At 45.8% G+C, this 23,906-nt stretch overlaps 2 protein-coding genes across 2 annotated transcripts in view; both read right to left on the bottom strand.

The window, feature by feature from the left end:
• Positions 1 to 23,906, bottom strand: part of LOC144698012 (uncharacterized) — a 621,009-nt gene that overhangs the window by 52,989 nt on the left and 544,114 nt on the right. The window lies entirely within an intron of this gene.
• The window catches only part of LOC144698011 (uncharacterized), a 360,246-nt gene that overhangs the window by 1,336 nt on the left and 335,004 nt on the right, over positions 1 to 23,906 (bottom strand). Inside the window, exon 10 of the mRNA XM_078569955.1 lies at positions 15,492 to 16,079. Coding sequence (XP_078426081.1) covers positions 15,492 to 16,079 — 588 coding nt within the window. The remainder of the gene's footprint in view (positions 1 to 15,491; positions 16,080 to 23,906) is intronic.

The raw sequence follows: 23,906 nt of genomic DNA, 5'->3' as shown, positions 1-23,906 counted from the left end.
CACCAAATATAGAATACTAATTAGAGGTGGTCTGTTAGTGATCAAATGGGCATCTTCTACCATTAACTATACAACCTCAAAATTCATGATAATTATCTCAACCCAAACTTGAGTCTTTAGATTTGTCAGGGGGATTCATCAGGTTCAGAACTGTTCTGAATGGAGTGAATCTCACATTCTGGAGGTTAAGGAAATATTACTTTCATATTTGATGGATATTCTTACTGACTGTAGAATTCTTATATCCGTAACAAGGAAAGTTTAAACTTTGGATTCTCATATAGAGATCAGAACTAGTTATCTTTTCAGGATTTATTTAGCTTTGAAAATTATACTCTTTATATACTCACAAGATCGCATGTTTTCTTATAATAACAGCCGTTTCATCAATGACCTTCCTTCCATCATAAGGTCAGAAGTGGGGATGTTAGCTGATGATTGCACAATGTTCAGCACCATTCGTAACTCCTCAGATACTGAAGCAGCCCATGTCCAAATGCAGCAAGACCTGGGCAATAGCCAGGCTTGGGCTGACAAGTGGCAAGTTACATTTGCACCACACAAGTGTCAGGCAATGAGCATCTCCAACGCGAGAGAATCCAACCATCACCCCTTGACATTCAATGGCATTACCATCACTGAATCCCCGACTATCAACATCCTGGGGGTTACCATTGACCAGAAACTGAACTGGACTAGCCATATAAATACTGTGGCTACAAGAGCAGATCAGAGGCTAGGAATCGTGTGATGAGCAACTCACCTCCTAACTCCCCAAAGCCTGTCCACCATCTACAAGGCACAGGTCAGGAGTGTGTTGGAATATTCTCCACTTGCCTGAATGAGTGCAATTCCCACAACACTCAAGAAGCTTGACACCATTCCGGACAAAGCAGCCTGCTTGATTGGCACCATGTCCACAAACATTCACTCCCTCTACCACCTTCGCACAGTAGCAGAATGTGTACCATCCACTAGATGCACTGCAGGAATTCAATGAGGCTCCTTAGACAACAACTTTCACACCCACGACCACTACCATCTAGAAGGACAAGGGCAGCAGATAGATGGGGACACCACCACCTGGAAATTCCCCTCCAATTCAATCACCATCCTGACTTGGAAATATATCACCATTCCTTCACTGTCACTTGGTCAAAATCCTGGAACTCCCTTCCTAATAGCACTGTGGGTGTACCTACACCACATGGACTGCAGCGGTTCAAGAAGGTAGCTCATCAGCAACTGGGGATGGGCAAGAAATGCTGGCCCAGCCAGTGAAGCCCACATCCTTACAGCTGCAGGATCCATCGCTCCCTCCCAAACGAATAAAAAAAAAGGAGAGAGTGAGAGATACAGAGAGAGAGAGAAAGATGGAGGCAGGGTGGAAAGAGAAAGATTTCAAACATCTGCTACACAACCAGAGCATTGACAGAATCTCCCAAACCTTCAACCTCCACCACCCAGAAGGACCAGGGTAGCAGGTATATGTGCAGACCATCACCTCCAAGTTCCCCTCCCAAGTCACACACCCTCCTGACTTGTCTGACATCCAGTACTGGATGAACAGAAATTTCCTGAATTTAAATATTAGGAAGACTAAAGCCATTGACTTCAGTCCCCACTACAAACTCCACTCCCTAGTCACCGACTCCATTCCTCTCCCTGACAACTGTCTGAGGCTGAACCAGACTGTTCACAACCATGGTGAAATATTTCACCCCAAGATGAGCTTCCAACTACATATCCACATCATCACCAAGACCGCCTATTTCCACTTCAGTAACATCTCCTGACTCCACCACAGTATCGGCTCATCTGCTGCTGAAACTCTCATCCATTTCTTTGTTACCTCTAGACTTTACTATCCTAATGCACTCCCGACCGGCCAGCCTCCTACATTCAATTTCCCTGTAATCTTCAGTCATCCAAAACTCTGCTGCCCATGTGCTTACTTGCACCAAGTCTTGTTCACCTCTGTGCTCACTGACCTACAAAGATCCCTGTTTTAGAAGCACCTTCATTTTCAAATTCTCACTCTTGTTTTCCTCCATGGTTGTGATCATCCCTATCTCTGTAACCCCCTCCAGCCACACATCCCTTTCAGATCTCGACACTTATCTAATTCCAGCCTCTTATCATACCTGATTTTAATCGCTCCACCATTGGTGACCGTTCTTTCATTTGCCTCGGCCTCAAGTTCTGGAATTTCTTCCTTAAACTTCTCCACCTCACTTTCTACCCTTTAAGATACCCCTTAAAACCGACCTCTTTGACCAAGCTTTTGGTCACCTGCCCTAATATCTCCTTATGTGACTCAGTGTCAAACGTTACTTTGTAACATTTCTGTGAAATACCTTGTGAAGTTTTATTATGTTAGAGGCACATAGTAAATTATTGTCACTGACTTGGACATATGTCGTTGTTCTGCCTCATCAGTAAGACATTGCAACTCAAAGCGTGAATCAGTTTGATGGACAAGTTGTTCCCATTGTCATTGAAAATATTGCAAAAACATTGCCCCCAACAAAGATGGCGACCGCGCATGCGCCCTCTTGTACATTGCCTCCAAAAAAGATGGCGGCCATCTCGCCCGCGTCGGTAACTGGGAAAAAGCTGCGGCCTCGCTCGATACAAACAGGTGACGGTCTCCCCGGCATCATTCCCGGGGTTTGCTGCTTATACAACATATTTGCGAAGCCTCCCGCCCATCCGACGGACCCATCGCTCCCTCCGCCCCACCATTCACCCACTCACCGATTGATGCTCAGAGAAAGGTCCATCTCTCCATCGCCATTACTCACACTGCGCATGCTTCACCCCCAGCCCGGCCCCGCCCCTCATTCACTCCGATTGGTTGGAGGACCAGCCGCTCCCGCTCGGTCCTCCGGTTCTTTCTATTGGTCCGGAGCTGCCATGAATCAGCCGGGCATTGTGACGGATTCAAATGGTGAGAGCGGCCACAGACTCAGCCTGACTTGCTGATTCTTGGCAGCGTTTTCTGTTTGGGAATTAGAGCTTGAGATGGATGGTCAGTTCCCCTCTGTCCAGGGGGGATTCACACTCATTTCCCTAGTGCACTGATTATCACCTTTACTTTACATGTTATTATCTGAAATTGTTGAAATGAATGTTGAGCCTGGAAGGTTGTAAAGTGTCTAATCAAAGATGAGCTGCTGTTCCTCCAGCTTCCATTGATATTCATTGGAACAGTGCAGGAGTCCGAGGACAGAGAGGTCAGAGAGGGAGTTGGTGGAGAATTAAACTGGTAAATAGCTTGAAGCTCAGGATCATGACTGCAGACCGAATGGTGATGATCCATAGAGCTGTCACTCAATCGGGATTTAGTCTCCTCAACGTAGAGGAGATCACATCGTGAGCAGTGAATACACATCACTAGATACCAAGGAGTACAAGGAAATCACTTTGTCACCTGGAATGTTGGAAGGGAGGAGGTGAAAGGGTGGGTGCTGAATCGGCTGTGCTTGAATGGAAATGATTCATAGTGTTGTTCAAAAGAACACAAGAAATAAGAGCAGGGGTAGACAGTCCGTTCCATTGAGCCTGCTCCAACATTGAATGATCTTCGACCTCCACTCTACTTCCTCTCCCCCCACCCAATCCATTGATTCCCTGAGTGTCCAAATATTAATGGATTTCCATCTTGAATATGCTTATGATGGAGAACAATAAATTCAATTGAAGTTTTAATCTGGAAAATGCACAAACAAGGTGCTCTTGAATTGCACTTCACTTCCTCACTGCTTGCCAATCATGTTAACTGTACTTTCCACTGGCCCTGTGCAGAAATCTAGTCATTCTCTGACTGTTTAAAAATAAGATGTCACCTATTTAAACAGAGATGAGGCGAGTTGTTTTCTCTCATAGTCTTTGGAACTCTCTTCCTGAAAAGGTGGTGGAAGCAGTGTCTTTGAATATTTTTAAGGCAGAGGTGGATAGATTCATCATAAGCAAAGGGGTGATAGGATATTGGATTCAGATCTGAGGTTACTATCAGACATGGTCTTATTAAATGGTGGAGCAGGCTCGAGGGGCCGAATTGCTCCTTGTTCGGATGTTACTGGTAAGACAAAGTTTAAATGTTCTATGTATGGGAAGAAAAATCACTTGTTCACATCGCCTGCTGCGACTACAGTGAATTCACATCTAACTGTAAGGGGTTATTCTGTTGTTATTTACATCCAGGACAGAACTATGGCAGAGGGCGGGTGCATTTCATTTGTCATATCAATTTACTTAATAATATTATATCTTGGCACTATCATTCAATCGTCATAGGGTCACAAAACACAATTTTCTGTTCATAAAATTTGGTTTTCAATGGCGACGGGGCTACCCAGCATTCAAATGGGAGCAGAATGTGCCCTATCCTCACTGCAGCTCCCTGTACATGCGCATCAGAGCGTGAGCGCGCGCTCGGAGCGTTTTGGCCAGCTTCGTGAGCACGCGCAGTGCTGGTCTGTGACTGAAGCTGCTCAGAGCGGGTCAGAGAATGTCGAGTGGAGCAAACTAACAGAGTTAGTGGGTGTGTGAGGAGGAATGCAGCCAGCGGAGTGGACAGGGATGCTTCATAAAGACACAGTGCAGGCCGCAAACCCCAAATAACAAGGTACCGGTCCTGTGTTTACAGGAACGAAAAAGTCTGGATTTCTCCCTTCGCCAGGCCCAGATTAACGGCCGCCATCTTTATAGGGGGCAATGTGTAGCAGGGCGCATGCGCGGTCATCCTGGTCCAGGTAGCAGGAGGAGAGAATATAGTGAATTTCTATCCTGGACTGACAGCGATGGATTTTGGAAACTCCTCTTGCAGGGGGTTCGAAGGGGAAGATTTACTCACAGCAAACCCAAACCAGGAGTAATGTTTGTCTCTTCGCAGTTTATATCCTGGACTGACACTGATGGATTGTTTTGCAAACTCCTTTTTACAGGACATTAAATGGGAAGGATTTGCATTTGGGAAACTCAAACCAAACATCACATTAAGATCTAACAGAATCACTCAATTCATCGGAATGTGATATTATCGGCCTCTGACTGTAAGCATTGAGTTCCAGGTCATTACCACTCGCTGTGGAAAATTTTCTCCTCACATGGCCCCTGTACATCTTGCCCCAAATCTTAAGTCTGTGTCATGTAATCATTTTACAATCAGATACTGTGAACAGCTTTTATTTAACTACGTTATCTAAGCCAATCATAAACTTGTACACCCCTATCGAATCTCCTCTCAATCTACTTTGCTCCAAGGAGAACAACACCAGTTTCTCTAAACGAACTTTATTAGTAAAATGCTGTTAGGTAAGGAGTTACAGGTTATTCACCCGGCGATGATGAAGGAACAGGGATATATCTCCAAATCAACAATAATAATTTGTCTTACATTGAAAGTGCTAGAGAAACACAATGTTCCAAGGCATTTCACAGAAATATTGCAAAGCAACATTTGCCACTGAGTCACATAAGGAGATATGAGGTCAGGTAACCAAAAGCTTGATCAAAGAGGTCGGTTTTAAGGGGTATCTTAAAAGAGGAAAGAGAGGTGGAGAGGTTTAAGGAGGAAATTCCAGAGCTTGTGGCCTAGGCAAATGAAAGAACGGTCACCAATGGTACAACGATTAAAATCAGGAATTCTCAGGAGGCTGGAATTAGAGGAGCTGAGATACCTCTGAGGGTTGTGAGGCTGGATTACAGAGATAGGGAGGGTGAGACCCTGGAGGGATTTGAAAATATGGATGAGAAATTAAAAATGTTGCTTCTTATCCCAGAGCCTTTGTAGGTCGGTGAGCATAGGGGTGATGGGTGAACAAGACTTGGTGCGAGTAAGCACACGGGCAGCAGAGTTTTGGATGGCCTCAAGATTACAGGGAGGGTGAATGTGGGAGGCCGGCCAGGAGTGTGTTAGGATAGTTAAGTCTAGAGGTAATAAAGGAGTAGATGAGAGTTTCAGCAGCAGATGAGCTGAGACTGGGGTGGAGTCGGGCGATGTTACTGAGGTGGAAATAGGCGGTCTTGATGATGATGTGGATATGTGGTTGGAAGCTCATCTTGGGGTGAAATATTTCACCATGGTTGTGAACAGTCTGGTTCAGTCTCAGACAGTTGTCAGGGAGAGGGATGGAGTCCGTGGCTAGGGAGTGGAGTTTGTAGTGGGGACTGAAGACAATGGCTTCAGTCTACCCGATATTTAAATGGAGGAAATTTCTGTTCATCCGGTACCGGATGTCAGACAAGTCAGGAGGGTGTGTGGCTTGGAGGTGATGGTGTTCACATTCACCTGCTACCCTGGGCCTTCCAGGTGGTGGAGGTTGAGGATTTGGGAGGTTTTGTGAAAGTTCTGGTTTAGTTGTCAGTTTATCAAAACCCTCTCCTCACCCCCTGCCTCTACCACTGCCCTTTCTTCTCTACCTCTACCACTCCCCTTCTCTCTCTGCCTCTCCCAGTGCCCTGCTGTCTCTGCCTCTCCCAGTGCCCCTTCTCTCTCTGCCTCTCCCACTGCCCTTCTCTCTCTGCCTCTCCCAGTGCCCTGCTGTCTCTGCCTCTCCCACTGCCCTTCTCTCTCTGCCTCTCCCACTGCCCCTTCTCTCTCTGCCTCTCCCACTGCCCTGCTGTCTCTGCCTCTCCCACTCTCCTTCTCTCTCTGCCTCTCCCACTCCCCTTCTCTCTCTGCCTCTCCCACTCCCCTTCTCTCTCTGCCTCTCCCACTCCCCTTCTCTCTCTGCCTCTCCCACTCCCCTTCTTTCTCTGCCTCTCCCATTCCCTTCTCTCTCGGCCTCTCCCACTCCCCTTGTCTATCTTCCTCTCTCTATCACATAGAATTCTATGTGGGTTGCAGATGCTCCATCACTGAATATATTTCAGACTGGGATGGAGAGATTTTTGGTCTCTCAGGGAGTCAAGGGATATGGGGAGTGGGCGGGAAAGTGGAGTTGAAGCCCAAGATCAGCCACGATTGTATTGAATGGTGGAGTCGGCTCGACGGGGTGGCAGGTTCCCTCCCCTGAAGGACATTAGTGAACCAGTTGGGTTTTTATGACAATCCAGCAGTTTTCATGGTCACTTTTTCCTCGTGCCGGCCACACAAATTCCCAGATTCATTCAGCTCAATTTCACAACCTGCCTTTGTGTTTTTGTGGGTTCTCTCTCATTCCTTTTTACTGTTTTAAATCAACAGGTTATTGGAAGGATTTTGAACATGGAAGGAAAAAGCACCGTTTACAGTGGGGAGAAACCATACACGTGTTTTGTGTGTGGACGAGACTTCAGCCGATCATCTGACCTGTCAAAACATAAATGCAGTCACAACAGGGAGAAACCGTGGAAATGTGGGGACTGTGGGAAGGGATTCAGATCCCCATTGGACCTGGCAATTCATCGGCGCGGTCACACTTGGGAGAGGCCGTTCACCTGCTCCGAGTGTGGGAAGGGATTCATAAATTCATCCCACCTGCTGTGACACCAGCAAATTCACACTCAGGAGAAACCATTCATCTGCCCTGAGTGTGGGAAAGGATTTACTCAGTTATCCCACCTGCAGACACACCAGAGAATTCATAATGGGGAGAGACTGTTCATCTGCTCTGAGTGTGGGAAGCGATTCACTGATGCATCCAACCTGTTGACACACCAGCGAGTTCACACTAATGAGAGACCTTTTAAATGCCCAGACTGCAGGAAGTGCTACAAAAGTTCCAGGGAACTGATGTTCCATCAACGTATTCACACTGACGAGAGACCGTTCAGGTGCTCTCACTGTGGGACTGGGTTCAGACAATCATCTCAACTCACTGCACACCAGCGAATTCACACTGGGGAGAGGCCATTCACCTGCTCCGTGTGTGGGAAGGGATTCACTCAGTCATCCAACCTGCGCGCACACCAACGAGTTCACACTGGGGAGAGGCCATTCACCTGCTCTGTGTGTGGGAAGAGATTCAGTCAGTCATCCAACCTGCTGACACACCACAGAACTCACACTGGGGAGAGACCGTTCACCTGCTCAATGTGTGGGAAGGAATTCTCTACTTCACCCAATCTGCTGAGACACCAGCGAGTTCACAAGTAACTATAGTGATTGGATTTTGTTGTTGATCACATCCAGGACTGAACCATGTTCATTGGGGTCTGTTTCTGCTGATGTTAATAAACTTGTTACAACTCACTGGGAATGGTGCACTGTAATATCCAGCCCCACTGCTCCCCGAGCCAAGACAAATGTGAAAAGTTTTATTAGACCACCAGATTGCCCCAATTCTACCTAACTGTTTAATTTAGGTTAACAGAATACAAGCACCAGGTTTGTAAACTTAACAAGTAAATAACTGTTTATTAAACAAATCGTCTTTAACCAGTGGCAAAAGCAACATGAACTGCTAACTTTTAACTCTATTACAAGCTGTACCCCTTCTTAAACCCCGACAAACAAACACACGCAAACACACACAAATACAAACGCAAACACACACACACAAATACAAACGCAAACACACACACACAAATACGAACGCAAACACACACACAAATACAAATGCAAACACACACACAAATGCAAACACACACACAAATACAAACGCAAACGCACAAGTACAAACGCAAACACATAAAATACAAACACAAACGCACACACAAATACAAATGCAAACACACAAATACAAACACACACAAATACAACATAAACACACAAATACAAACATACACAAATACAAACGTAAACACAAATGCAAACACACACAAATACAAACACACACACAAACACATGTAAGACACACAAAACATGGATTTTAAGAGTGAGATAAAACAGTTCAATAACACCATTCCAGAGTTCAGGATTAGATGGATTGACTTTGATTGCTTTCTTCCAAATTCCTTGCAGGTTGTTGTGGCTGACATGAGGTGGTCTCCCAGCACTTGCAGTCTGTCGTTCTCTGGTTGAAACTTGATTTTAATGTTTCTACTGGTGATTTCTCTGTTACGACCAAGCAGTTGATAAAGTTGATTTATTTAAAAATCCCAGAGGGAGACTTTAACCAAATATCATAACCAATAATTTTAAACATTATGTTTAAGGTGCAACTCTAAATTCAGGAATCAGACCACTAGTTCTCGAGAGGTTTTATATTAAGCTAAATGAAACATTTTATTAATTTACACAAGTTAAATATATGCACATGGCTACAAATTACTAGGATCATAACTTTAAATTCCCAAACTATTCTCCATGAAGGCAACAGCAACCCATAGACTTAACCAGACACCAGGCAAAGCATTTTCACCTCACAAATTCAAAATTAGGTTCATTTCACTTTGGTTCCTGTGGAGACAGTTGAAGGCTTACAGCTGCTTTACTTACATTGCCTCTGTCCTACACACACAACACGGCTGTCTTGTCAGACCTAGCACAGCTCATTGAATGTCAATTCTCATTGTATCACCAACCTCTTTGAACTCCACCTCTCTAACTATAAAACCCCTTTCATTGTACCAATTTCATTAGCAATGTAAATATATTGCTTGGTCTCTGCAAGCAAGGTGTCAGAATTCACCCCACTTTTTGAATGGTCTATTCAAAAAATGGAAATGCACTCTATCTCTCTTATATCTCACAACTAGTATACATCAAAGCACCCAGACCAGCTGGCTTTTGTCCAGTTAAGACACCCACAGACTAAACCTCTATTTTTAAAGAAAAATATTTTCCAATAATATATACATGAATAGCTTCATGACATTCCCCTCTTTTCCTCTTGACAGGGGCTTCTCAAAGAAAGCAGAATCCAATGGTATGAGGAATAGCCAGCTGGCTACAATGGCAGGATTACTGGAATCTCACAAAACACAGGAGAGAGAGGTTTCAGGTCTTTCCTCTTTTCAGGCTAGGAGCTGATCTACTGCACAATCACCACACAGAACCTGGCCACTTGGTCAGGAGCCAATCAAAACTCCATTGCTAGGCAGTTCCCTAGGCCTCCTTTCCAGTACCATTTTGTCCAACCAGGCACACTGTTCCAAGAGATAGCAACATTGTATATTTCACATCCTGTTCCAGGGAACATGTCTTTCAACTGCAGCCATGGTAGTTTTTAAAGCCAAGCCACAGTCCAAGAAAATTGGGGAAAAAATGCTTTTACAACAGTCCAACAGAAATGAAAAGATATATTCCTTAGAAACTTCAGTCCAGTTATACATGTTAACATTCTGGACAAAAGTCAAATAAATCAGCTTTCTGTTAAATACAGTGTATTGAATCTTTTTAACATCTCTAACACAAGTTATTTCATTTTGAAGGGCTCTTTTTCTTTCCTGTCTCCTCCATCCTCACCTCCAACAACAAGTGTGAGGAGCTCATGGAGCTTCTTTGTCACTAAGATTGAAATAATCTGATCAGCTGCCTCTGCTGCTTCCCTCCTCCCAGTGCTCATCTCCCATGTCCGACCTCTGAACCCACATCTTTCTTTAGTTTCTCTCCCATCTCCCCTCATGCACCCCCCAGTTCTCATCTTTTCCATGAAACCCACCTCCTGCCTCATCGACCCTGTTCCCACTGAACTGCTGATAACCCAACTTCCCCATGTTCACTGATATTGTTAACAGTTTTCGCTCTTCAGATACTGTCCATCTCTCCCTCAAACCATCAACCCCTTCCTCAAGGGACAAACCCTTGACACCACTATCCATGCAAACTACTGCCCCACCTCCAATTTCCCTTTCCTCTCCAAACTCTTTGGACATGTTCACACCTCCCAAATCTGTGCCCATCTTTCCCAGAACTCCATGTTTGAATCCCCCCAATCAGGTTTCTGCCCTGCCACAGTACTGAAACAGCTCTGACCAATGCCACCAATGACATCCTATGTGACTGTGACAAAGGTAAACTATCCCTTCTCGATCTGTCTGCAGCCTTTGACAGGGTTGACCACACCATTCTGCTCCAACACCTCTCCACTGTCGTCCAGCTGGGTGGGGCTGCTCTCTCCTGGTTCCATTCTTCTCTGTCTAATCATAGCCAGAGAATCACTTGGAATGTCTTCCCTTCCCACTCCCATAGTTACCTCTGGTGTCCACAAAGGATCCAGCCTTGGCTTCCCCTTATTTCTCATCAACATGCTCCCCACAACGACATCATCTGAAAACACAGTGTCAGTTATCACATGGACACTGACAGTGCCCAGCTCTACCTCACCACCACCTCTCTCCACTTCACCACTTTTGTTAAATTTTCAGACTGTTTGTCTAATATCCAGTGGTGAATTGTGCAGAAATTTCCTTCAATTCAATATAGCGAAGACTGAACCCATTGTTTTCATTCCCGAGCGACCAACTCCATTCCTCTCCCTGGCAACAGTCTGAGACTAAACCAGACTTTTTGGATGCTTGATGCCAGGTTCGACCCCGATATAAGTTGTGACTCGGGTGTCTGTGTCCTGGTGATTTGCGGATGATACGAAGTTTGGAAATGTTGTCAACTGTGATAGGGAAAGCCATGAACTTCAAAAGGACATAGACATGTTGGTGGATTGGGCAGACAAGTGGCAGATGAAGTTCAATGCAGAGAAGTGTGAGGTGATTTGTTTTGGTAGGAAATATATGGTGAGATAGCATAAAATAAAGGGAGACCCTCTAAAGGAGGTGCAGGAACAGAGGGACCTCTATGTGTACGTACTTAAGTCATTGAGGATGGCAGGGAATGTTGAGAGAGCAGTTAATAAAGCATTTAGTATCTTAGGCTTCATTAATATGGGTATTGAGTACAAGAGTAAGGAGGTCATGTTGAACTTGTATAAGACACTTGTCAGGCTTCACCTGGAGTACAGTGTCCAGTTCTGTGCACCATACTTGAGGAAGGATGTGAAGGCTTTGGAGAGAATACATAGGAGATTAACAAGAATAATTCCCAGGATGAAGAACTGTAGCAATGAGGATAGATTAGAGAGGTTAGGACTGTTTTCCTTGGAGAAAGGAAGGCTGAGAGGAGATTTAATAGACGGATTCAAGATCCTGAGGGGTATGGACAGGGTAGTGAGAAAATGTTCGCACTTAAGAGAACATCAAGAACTGGAGGGCACAGATTCAAAATAATTGAAAAAAGGAGCAATTGTGATGTGAGGGGAAAAAAATCACCCAGAGGGTGGTTGGATTCTGGAAAAAACTTCCTGAAAGGGTGGTGGAGGCAGGTTCGATCGAGGTATTCAAAAGGGAATTGGATTGTTACATGGAGAGAGAGAATGTGCAAGGTTACGGGGATAAGGCAGGGGAGTGGGACAAGGTGGAATGTTCTTTCAGTGAGTTAGTGCAGACTCAATGGACAAATTGGCCTCCTTCTACACTGTAACGATAATGTGATACTGTGAAGAACAACAACAACTTCTATTTATATCAAGCTTTTAACATGATAAAATGTCCCAAGGAATTTCACAGGAGCAGGACATATTAGGCCAGATGGCCAAAAGCTTGGTCAAAGAGGTCAGTCATCAGGACTGTCTGAAAGGGGGAAAGTGAATGACAAAGGTGAGAGGTTTAGGGAGGAAATTCCAGAGCTTAGGGTCCAGGCAGCTGAAGGCACGGTCACCAATGGTGGAGTGATTAAAATCGGGGATGAAAGACATCTGGTAATGGTGCTCCATGTATGTGGGCCCCATATCCCAGGCTCAAGGCCCAAATCTGAACTTTGGGTCATAGTTTGACTGTCCCGGGTCTCAGAGAAAAACAATTCCCCAAAAAAACATCTTGTAGGAATTTTGTTTATTGATACCATAAAAAGTTTGGACCAGTTGAGTCCTCCTGTGCACTCGATGGAGATTGACATTAACATAATTAAAATTCTCTGTATTTCAGTGTCAGAACAATATGTTTTAGCAAAGATAAAAAAATATATAAATACTGAACAGAACAAACCTGGGGAAGTACACAGCAGGTCAATCGCCATTGGAAAGTGATAAGTTAGTGGTCACTGTTTCAGGTGGGACTCCTTCAGAATGAACACTTCCCACCACCAGCACCAACCCCCCTCCCCCATCCCCCTCCCTGTGAACTGAACATTCCTTCAGCCACTCATCCACCCATTGCACATCCACCCAATGGCTCCCAGCCTGGATTAACATTCAGCATGAACCCAGTGAGAGGGTGAGCTGGCCCACGGGATGTCAGAATGGACAAGAGCTGGAAGTGGTTCCAATCAATACATTTTCTGTGTCCTTGTTAAAAACAGGAAACTTAATATTTTGTCAAACCCCCATGTGCACACCCTTGGTGAATTACAATTTCTCACCCAGTCCTTTCCTCTGGTTTCAACATGGTGCATCCTGTGTGGGTTCAGCAGAGGTAGAGACGGGCTGCTCGAGAGATGGGGGCAGAGTGTCAGGAGATGGGGGCAGAGTGTCGGGAGATTGGGGCAGCATGTCAGGAGATGGGGCAGAGTGTCGGGAGATGGGGGCAGCGTCTCAGGAGATGGGGGCAGAGTGTCGGGAGATGGGGCAGAGTGTCAGGAGATGGGGCAGCGTGTCGGGAGACGGGGGCTGAGTGTCGGGAGATGGGGGCAGAGTGTCGGGAGATGGGGCAGTGTGTCGGGAGATGGGGGCAAAGTGTCGGGAGACGGGGGCAGAGTGTCAGGAGATGGGGGCAGAGTGTCGGGAGATGGGGGGCAGAGTGTTGGGAGATGGGGCAGTGTGTCGGGAGATGGGGCAGAGTGTCGGGAGATGGGGCAGCATGTCGGGAGTTGGGAGATGGGGGCAGAGTGTCGGGAGATTGGCGCAGTGTGTCAATAGGTGGGGGCAGAGTGTCAGGAGATGGTGGTAGGGTGTTGGGAGATGGGGGCAGTGTGTCGAGAGGTGGGGGCAGAGTGTCAGGAGATGGGATATATACTGTATGTGTTGCTCAGCTTCATAATCCACATCTATCAGTAATGGACTTGCTGCCATCTCGAACAAAACTGTTTTCACAACTAAGGCTCCGCTGGTATTTAATAGTCTTCATGACATCATCGCACTGGGACTGGATGACATCATAAGTGTCCATTGTTTCTTAATGACCCACATCAATAACAAGAGGAAATATTAATAAACCTGAGCACATTATCTAGGCTGACACTCCAGGGTGACACTGAGGGACTGCTGCACTGTCAGAGACAGCATCCTTCACATGGAACTTGTGGAGGCTCTGGTCACAATCTTCCAATCCTCCTTATATAGTAGTGGCGTCAAAGAACTGATAGATTGTAAATGTTACACCCCTGTTCAAAAACACAGCTATTCTAGGACAATCAGCTTCATATCAGTTGTGGGGAAAGGCTGGAGACAATAATCTGGGAGAAAATCAATTGGCACTTGGAAAAGTATCGGTTATTTCCAGCATTTTCTGTTTTTAACACTGATACTTCCCTGGATCCCAAGGCTCTCTGGCAGGTGTGGGGAGCTGGGACGTATCCATGAGAGTAACCAAAGGTCTGAGAACTGAAAGAATCTAGAGTTAAGAGGAGAAAAGATCCAAAAATGGAGCCATTAGGAACAGGACATCAATCAGTCTTCTCTCATCCTGGAGAAATCAAGGACTCGACATTCTGAGAGTATGAAACAAAACTGATTTATTTAACAGACTTCAAGATATTAAACTTCAGCCCAGTTACAGGGATTATGAACAGCAATAGAAACAAACCAAAACTGTCAGAATGAACACAGTTCAGTTCCGGATGTGATTAACAGCAGCAATAACAGCAGAATCCAACCTCTGCAGACACTTGTGAACTCACTGCTGTCTGAGCAGGTGGGATGACTAAGTGAATCCCTTCCTACATTCGGAGAAGGTGAACAGCATCTCCCCATTGTGAACTCGCTAGTGCCTCAACAGGTTGGATAAATGAGTGAATCCCTTTCCACACTCGGAGCAGGTGAACAGCCTGTCTCCAATGTGAATTCACTGGCGTACACTGAGGTGGAATGAAGGCTGAATCTCTTTACACAGGAAGTGCAGCGGAATGGCCTCTCCTTGTGTGAATTCGCTGGTGTTACAGCAGGGTGGATGACTGAGTGAATCCCTTCCCACACTGGGAGCAGGTGAATGGTCTCTCTGCAGTGTGAATTCGCTGGTGTGTCAGCAGGTGGGATGACTGAGTGAATCCCTTCCCACACTCGGAGCAGGTGAAAGGCCTCTCTCCAGTGTGAATTCGCTGGTGTACTTTGAGGTTCCATGAAGTCCTGAATCTCTTTTCACAGGAAGTTCAACTGAATGGCCTCTCCTCAGTGTGAACTCGCTGGTGTGTCAGCAGGTGGGATAACAGAGTGAATTTCTTCCCACACTCAAAGCAGGTGAATGGCCTATCTCCAGTGTGACTTCGCTGGTGTGTCAGCAGGTGGGATGACCGAGTGAATCCCTTCCCACACTCGGAGCAGGTGAAAGGCCTTTCTCCAGTGTGAATTCGCTGGTGTACTTTGAGGTTCCATGAAGTCCTGAATCTCTTTCCACAGGAAGTACAACTGAATGGCCTCTCCTCAGTGTGAATTCGCTGGTGCTTCAGTAGGTTAGAGGACCCAGTGAATCCTTTCCCACATACCGTGCAGGTGAATGGTCTCTCTCCAGTGTGAACTAGCTGGTGAGTCAGCAGGTATGATGACCGAGTGAATCCCTTCCCACACTGGGAGCAGGTGAATGGTCTCTCTCCAGTGTGAACTCGCTGGTGTGTCAATAGGTGGGATGACTGAGTGAATCCCTTCCCACACTCGGAGCAGGTGAAAGGCCTCTCTCCAGTGTGAACTTGCTGGTGTACTTTGAGGCTCGATGAAGTCTTGAATCTCTTTCCACAGGAAGTACAACTGAATGGCCTCTGCTCAGTGTGAATTCGCTGGTGCTTCAGCAGGTTAGAGGACCCAGTGAATCCTTTCCCACATACCGTGCAGTTGAATGGTCTCTCTCCAGTGTTAACTCGCTGGTGTGTCAGCAGGCTTGATGACCGAGTGAATCCCTTCCCACACACGGAGCAGGTGAATGGTCTTTCCCCTGTGTGAATTCGCTGGTGTGTGCGCAGGTTTGATGACTGAGTGAATTCCTTCCCACACTGGGAGCAGGTGAACGGTCTCTCCCCAGTGTGAACTCGCTGGTGTGTCAGCAGGTGGGATAACCGCTTGAATCCCTTCCCACACTCAGAGCAGGTGAACGGCCTCTCCCCAGTGTGACTGCGTCGATGGGTTTCCAGTTCGGATGGACGATTGAATCCTTTCTCACAGTCCTTACATTTCCACGGTTTCTCCATGGTCCAGGTGTCCCTGTGTCTCTCTAAGTTTGATGATCAGTTGAAGCCTCGTCCACACAGAGAACACGTGTACAGTTTCTCCCCACTGTGAATGGTGTGATGTTATTTCAGGCTGTGTAACTGGTTAAAGCTCTTTCCAGTCAGTGCAGTGGGACACCCTCACTCGGGTGTATGTGTGTCTCGGTGCTTTTCCAGTCACACTGATGTTTGAAATCTTTCCCTACAGACAGAACAGACAAACGTTTCTCAGTCCACATTCAAAGGTGATGATATTCAGGTCCTAATGAATCGAGTGACTGTGTCAGATCTTGATGTGATGTTTGGTTTGGGTTTCCTGCCTGAAAATCCTCCCCTTCTAATTATCTGTAAAAGGAGTTTACAAAAGTCATCACTGTAAGAACAGGATATAAATTCAGAGCAGACAATTCTAGTTTCTATGGAACATTTTTTCCTCTCTTGTTCCCCCAAAGCTGCAAATCCCCATCCCACACACTCTCCCTCCTCCCTGTGCTGAAATCCAAACAGAGTTTTGGACAAGTCTTTCTGTATCTTTTTAACAAATTTCTATAATTGGAGTTGACAATATGTCTGATCATTCACTTCAGTGATTACTCGTGACAAAACATTAATCTGAAACCCCCTGACTGACCATACAGAATAGCAGATGTTAACCTTGTGTCCAAAACTTACTGTGTGGAGATTTAATGAGCGATTATGAAGGTGGTTTCTCCCAATGTCCCAGAGTTTCCTTCCTTCCTTCTCTCCCTCTCTAACTGAGTTAAACCTGGGATCAGTCTCATGGCCCATTCTGGTTCCTGCTTCTCTTCCTGATGATTAATTAACTCCAATTAAACACTGAGAAGACTGAAGATACTGTTTTCAGTCCCTGCTCCAATCTCCATTTCCAAGATACCAACTCCATCCCTCTCCCTGGGAACAGTCTGAGATTAAACCAGTCTGTTCACAACCTCAGTGTTACATTAGATCTTGAGATGAGCTGCTGACCTCATGTCTGTGCCATCACTAAGATCGCCTGTTTCCACCTCCGTAATATCACCCGACCTCACCCCTGTCTCAGGAGTGTCTCATCTGCTGCTGAAACCCTCATCACTACAATGTTTACCTCCAGACTGGACCATTCCAACACACTCCTGGCTGGTCTCCCACATTCTACCCTCCGTAAACTTGAAGACATCCATATTTTTGCTGAGTGTGTCTTCACTCACAGCTAGGCCCGTTCCCTGACCTTCCTTGGCTCCCGTTCAAGCAGCAACTTGATATTAAAATTCTCATCCTTGTTTTCAAATCCCCCAATGGCCTGCTCTCTGTGGCTCCTGCAGACCCACAACCCTCTATGATATCTGCACTGCTCTAATTCTAGCATTCCCTGTTTTAAATGTTCCACCATTAGTGTCCGTGCCTTCAGTTCCCGCGACCCCAAGCTCTGAGATTCTCTCCCTCTGTCTACGACACTTTCCCTCTTTAAGACAATTGAGTATTAATAAAAAAATACATTCTGTTAAAACATTTTATCTTGTACTCATCAGGATAGAGGGAAGAACACCAAATTTCAAAAATTATCAGTCAGGCTAGTAATGTGTCTCACTTACACTTGCTAGAAGCTACATATGTTCATCCACAGGGACCAGGACAGGTGGAGGACACCACGGGAAGAAGGAACAAGTCCAGGCACGGGGTCTTTTGTGGAATTAAACAAAAGCAGAGGGGATTACAGCTCCTGACTGTATTGTCCATGGCAACAACCAATCAGAGTCGGCGGGCCAACCAATCAGCACCCTTTTCTCGTGCAGTATAAATTGTGGTTCCCTTTGAAATTTGGGATTCTTGCGTCTGTCCTGGTGAGTGCAACAGGAAAAGCTTTGACAGCTTGTCTCTTTTTTCACTAATAATCAAATTCTGTACAAACAAGCCACTATTTAAGTATTTTGGTCACCTCCTTCTGTGTCTGAATGTTATACTTTATTTTATAATTTCCCTGTGAATCTCACTGGGATGACTTATGATGTTAATAGAAGTTGTTGTTGTTTCTGACTGTTACCCTGATCTCCTGTTTTACAACAACCCATTGATTTCACACCAAACTCTATCTCTGATTTATTGTCCCTCCTGCGGGTCATTCATCCGGGCCTGCAGCCTCTGTAAAGATGGCGCCCACGCAAGCTCCCTGTTGGACATTGCCCGCTATAAAGATGGTGACCACACATGCGCTCTGCTGCTTCTTGCCCCCTATAAAGATGGTAACCGCTCATGCGCTCTGAAGCTCCTTGCCCCCAATGAAGATGGTGACCGCACATGCGCTCTGCTGCTCCTTGCCCCCTATAAAGATGGTGACAGCACATGCGCTCTGCTGCTCCTTGCCCCTTTTAAGATGGTGACCGCACATGCGCTCTGCTGCTCCTTGCCCCCTATAAAGTTGGCGGCCGTTAACTCGGGCCAACTTCCGGAGAAATGGCCTAATCTGTGGTTGGAAGGATTGTTCCTTATTGAGGGTTTAGGACAGAGACCGTGAATTCATAAATCCTCCCAACTCACCCGCCAGCCCTATCTATGCTCACGGGTCTTTTTTTTTTTCCAGCTCTCAGTCCGCACTCGGTCTTTGTAAATCCCGTATTTTCAATCCGCTCGCTCCAGCTCTCCTCACGCCTGATTTCACGCGCAACACATGCTTCAGCTCACAATGATTGACGGCAGCTCCAGACCAATAGGGACAGGGGGCGGGACTGGAGGACCAGCGGGAGCGGCTGTTCCTCCGGCCAATCGGAGTGAATGAGGGGCGTGGCCGAGCTTGAATTGGAGCATGCGCAGCGCGGGTGGGGATCGGGATCAAGGCGGTTGGGTTGAAAGTCCAGCGGGTGAGAAAGGGGCGAGTGCAGGAGAGGAATGGAGCCGGAGGGTGGACTGGGAGGGTTCACAAACACCCGGTGTCGGACTCCAAACCCGGATTACAAACTCCCGGAGCCCAGTTTACACCGAGTGTTTGGAAACTCCTTTTACAGGGGGTTAGAAGGGGAGGATTTACACACAGCAAACTCCAACCCAGAGAAATGTTTGTCTCTTAATTTCTATCCTGGACTGACAGGAATGGTTTTTTTTATAGTCTCCTTTGTACAGGGTTTTCAATGGGACGGATTTGGAGAAGGGGAAACTCAAACCAAACATCACATCAAGATCTGACAGAGTCACTCGATTCCTCAGGTCCTGAATATCATCGGACTTTGATTGTGGAAGGAAAAAGGTTTGTCTGTTCTGTTTGTGGGAAAAGCACCGACATCTTCAAAATCCTGGTTAGACTGCACCTGAACCACTGTAATAAAAATAAAAAATGCTGGAGAAACAGAATTAATGTTTCGAGTCAACATGAGCTTTCATCAGGACAGGAATACTGTGTTCAGTTCTGGGCATCACACCATGGGAAGGATAGACCATATTGGTCTTAGTGGGAGAGCAGTGCAGATGTACCTGAATAACAACTGGACTCCAAGGGTTAAATTATGAGGAGTGGTCAAACAAATGCATCAGAGTAATTACAGCACAGAAAGAGGCCATTCAGCCCATTGAGTCCATGCCAACTCTCTGTAGAGCAATCCAGTCTGTCTCATTGCCCCACTGTGTCTTCAACCCCCTGCATGTTTATTTCTCTTAAATGCTGGTCCACTTTAATTTTAAAGCATTGATCATGTCTGCTTCCAGCCTGCTCGTAGGCAGTGAGTTCTGGGTTATTACTACTTGTTGTGTAAAATATTCCTCCCTGCATTTGCCCTGTATCTATTGCCCATAACGTTCAATCTGTGTCCCCCTAATCCTGGTACCATCACCAAATGGAAACAACATTTTCTTTGTCCACCTTTTCTAAACCTGTCACAATCTTGTTCACCTCTAACAAATCTCCCCTCAACTCTGTAACTCCAAGAAGAACAACTTCAGCTTCTCCAATCTCCCTTTGTAACCGAATTCCCTTTTTCCTGTAACCATTCTGGTAAATCTCCTCCACATCCTCTCAAGGACTCTCCCCCCTTTCGTAAAGTGTGGAGACCAGAACTGGATGCAATAGTCCTGTTGTGACCTAACCAGAGCTTTATGACGGGTCAGCTTATTTTCCCTGCGTTTATACACATTAAATCTGCTTATGAAGCCCACGATCTCATATATTTTGCGAACTGCTCTAACAATATGTCCTTTCGCCTTCAAATGTATATGCACATCAACCCCCAGGTCCCACAGTCCCTACACACCCTTTAGGACTGTACCATTGAGTACCCTATTCATTCTGCCAATATTCATCATCTCACGGTGAGGTTTGTATTCCCTGGAATTTAGAAGATTGAGGAGGATTTTCTCGAAGTTTTCATGATATTAATTGGAAATGGTGTGGTAGATAGAGGGGAACAATTTCCATTGGTTGGGGAATCCAGGACTGAGGAACATAGTCTAAAACTTAGGGCCAGACCTTTCAGGAGTGAGATTAGGAAAATCTTCTCCAGGTAAAGTTGGGAGAAGTTTGGAATTCTCTTCCTGAATTAGCAGTTCATGCTTGATCAATGTTCAGTTTCAATCTGGCATTGATAGATCCTTCCTAACACAAGGTATAAATCAAGGGACAGGAGACAAAGGGTCACAGATCAGCCGTGATCTGATTGCATAGTGGGACAGACTCGAGGGGCTAAATGGCCAACTCCTAAAATCATTGAAACTTAGAGCACAGAAGGAAGCCATTCAACCCTTTGTGCTTGTGCTGTCTCTTTGAAAGAGCAGTTGTGTTTAGTCCCACATGCCCACTTTCTGTTTGTAACCCTGTAAGTTCCTCAATCCCAAATCCCTGTCAACTCCCTTTTAAAATTCCTGATAGAATCAGGTTCCAGCACCTTTTCAGGTAGAATGTTCCAGATCCTGAGAACTCTCTGTTGGTGCAGAAACTGCTGAACTCGATGTTGAGTGCAGAAGGTTGTAAAGTGCCGAATTGAAAGATGAGCTACTGTTCCTCGAGATCCCATTGAGCTACATTGGAACATTGCAGGAGGCCGAGGACAGAGAGGTCAGAGTGAGAGCGGGACAGAGAATTAAAATGACAAGTGACCGGAAGCTCAGGGTCAAGCTGACAGACTGAACGGAGGTTGTTCCACAAAGTGATCACCCAATCTGTGTTTGGTCTTCCCAATGTAGAGCAGATCATATCGTGAGCAGTGAATACAGTAACTAAACTGCAAGAAGTACAAATAAATCACTGTTTGGTTCCATCTTGCACAACCTTGAGAACAGCCTGAAGAAAGATACTTTACTTGAAGAATAAAGGTTAAAATATAATTACATTGTCTATCTCAGGGTTTAATCCAAGAACAACACCTTGTATTTACAGGAAGGGTTGTGGGGCTGGAGGAGGTTACAGAGATACTGAGGATAGAAATTATACCACAGAGGAGGCCATTCAGCCCATCATGTTGTACTGGCTGAAAATAAGCAATCCAGTCTAATCCCGCTTCCCAGCTCTTCGTCCGTAATCCTGTAGGTTACAGAACATCCAGTGTATATCCCAGTACTTTTTAAATCTGTGTATTTCTGCCTCTACCACCCTTTCAGTCAGTGAGTTCCAAGACCCACCACCCTCTCGGTAAAAGCATTATTGAACTCTCCTCTAATCCTTCCACTAATTACTTTAAATCTCTATCCTCTTGGTTCTGATCTCTGTAAATGAAATAGGTCCTTCCAATCTGGGACCCTTATAATTTTTACACCTCAATTAAATCTCCCCTCTTCCTTTCCTGTCCCAAAGAAAACAACCCCAGCCTCTCCAATCTTTCCTCAGAGTTAAAATTCTCCAGTCCTGCCAACATCTAGGTAAATGTCTTCCGCGCCCGCTCTAGTGTGATCAGATCCTTCCTGTAATGTGCTGACTACAACTGGACTCAGTACTCTAGCTGTGCTCTAACTAGTGTTTTCTAATAGTTCTAGAATAACCATGCTCTCACCTTCCATTGGCTTCAATGTGATGGAAACTGAAAGCTGGAATCTGTCAGCATTTGAAATATATTTACAAATGATTTGAGGGTTTCTTACAGTTGGGATCTTTCTCTGTTCTGTCCATTCGAGGTGTTAGATAACAGACTTTCTCATGGGAATATCGAGCTGGAGATTTGGGCTGTGATATGTTTCCTTGTTCATCTTGTTGACTCTAAATGGTGAATCTTGTGGATTCAGGCACCAGATAATCAAGGTCACAAAAGATTGTCTCACACTGACTTTATTAACAGCACCGCAGTAATACAGACAGAGTATAGTTCCCCGATCCAGAGAACAGGGATAATGTTGGGGTAGACTCCTCATTGTTCGAGCGTAACCAAACTGTAAATGATTTAATCATTTCCTGTGGGTCCTCTCCTGACTGAAGAGTTCGGTGTGGGATTGACATGGGCATCCACAGAACTGACCGTTCATATTGTTGTTGGTGGTGCTTGGGTTAACTTCTGCAGCTGTGCCACCTCTGACCTTCCTGTGGGCACGTCGGATGTTGAGTTTGATGTAGATGGTCCTCGAAACACGCTGAACCAAATTTCAGTGCTTGCCTCCACATATACACTCACAGAGCACAGGAGAAGGCCATTCGGCCCATTGTGTCCATGGTGCTCACAAAGTTCTGACTACACTAATCCCATTATCCAGCGCTTGGCCCATAGCCCTGGAGGCTAAGGCAATGCAAGTGAATATTTAAATACTTCTTAAATGTTAGAAGCGTTTCTGACTCAACCACCCAAATCATTTACACCCTTTCAGGCAGTGAGTTCTAGACTCCCACCAACGTCTGGGTGAAAAAACAATGCTCCTGAACTCCCCTCTTAGCCTTCTACCTCTTACCTTAAATCTATGCCCCCCGGGTTATTGACCCCTCTACTAATGGAAAAAGTGCCTTCCTATCCACCCAACTATGCCCCTCATAATCTTATACACCTCTATCAGGCCCCCTTCGCTGCTCTAGGGAAAACAACCCCAGCCTATCCAATATTTCCTCATAGCTCAGACCCTCCAGCCCGGGCAGTATCCTGGTAAATCTCCTCTGCACCCTCTCCAGTGCTATCACATCCTTCCTATAATGTAGTGACCAGAACTCGGCCGGTCGACTGCAGTGTTTTCCGAGGAGAGGCAGTCTGCAATGCAGAAGTTTGTGAGGCTCTTTGTTAGGGTGTCCTTGTATCGGTTGTACTGACCACCTTGATGTTGTTTGCCCTGAGACAGTTCCCCATGGAAGATCAGCTTGGGAATTCTGTAATTGTCCATGTGGGAAACATGGCCTGGCCATCGGAGCTGAATTTTCTGGAGGATGGTCTCCAAGCTGTTGAACCCAGCGTGATGGAGAACCTCGTTGTTTGTGATTTTTGTCCTGCCATTTAATTCTCAGGATGGACCTCGGGTGTCATTGCTGGAAGTGTTCCAGAGCTTTGATGTGGCTCCAAGAGCAGACCCAGGATTCTGCTCCATACAGCAGGGTGGTCAGGACAATGGCCTGGTAAAGTTTGATTTTAGTTTTCAGTTTAATGCCATGCTGCTTCCAGACAGATAATACCATGGATTTAGACTAGATTGCACAGGAGTTCACGGGATATACAGCAGAGAACCAGGCCATTCAGCCCAATCAGTCCAT

This window comes from Cetorhinus maximus, chromosome 23 (genome assembly GCF_964194155.1).
Source record: "Cetorhinus maximus chromosome 23, sCetMax3.hap1.1, whole genome shotgun sequence".
In the NCBI taxonomy this organism is placed as follows: Eukaryota; Metazoa; Chordata; class Chondrichthyes; order Lamniformes; family Cetorhinidae; genus Cetorhinus; species Cetorhinus maximus.
The sequence above is the reverse complement of the archived record's forward strand: the minus strand, read 5'-3'. Positions and strand labels throughout refer to the sequence as shown.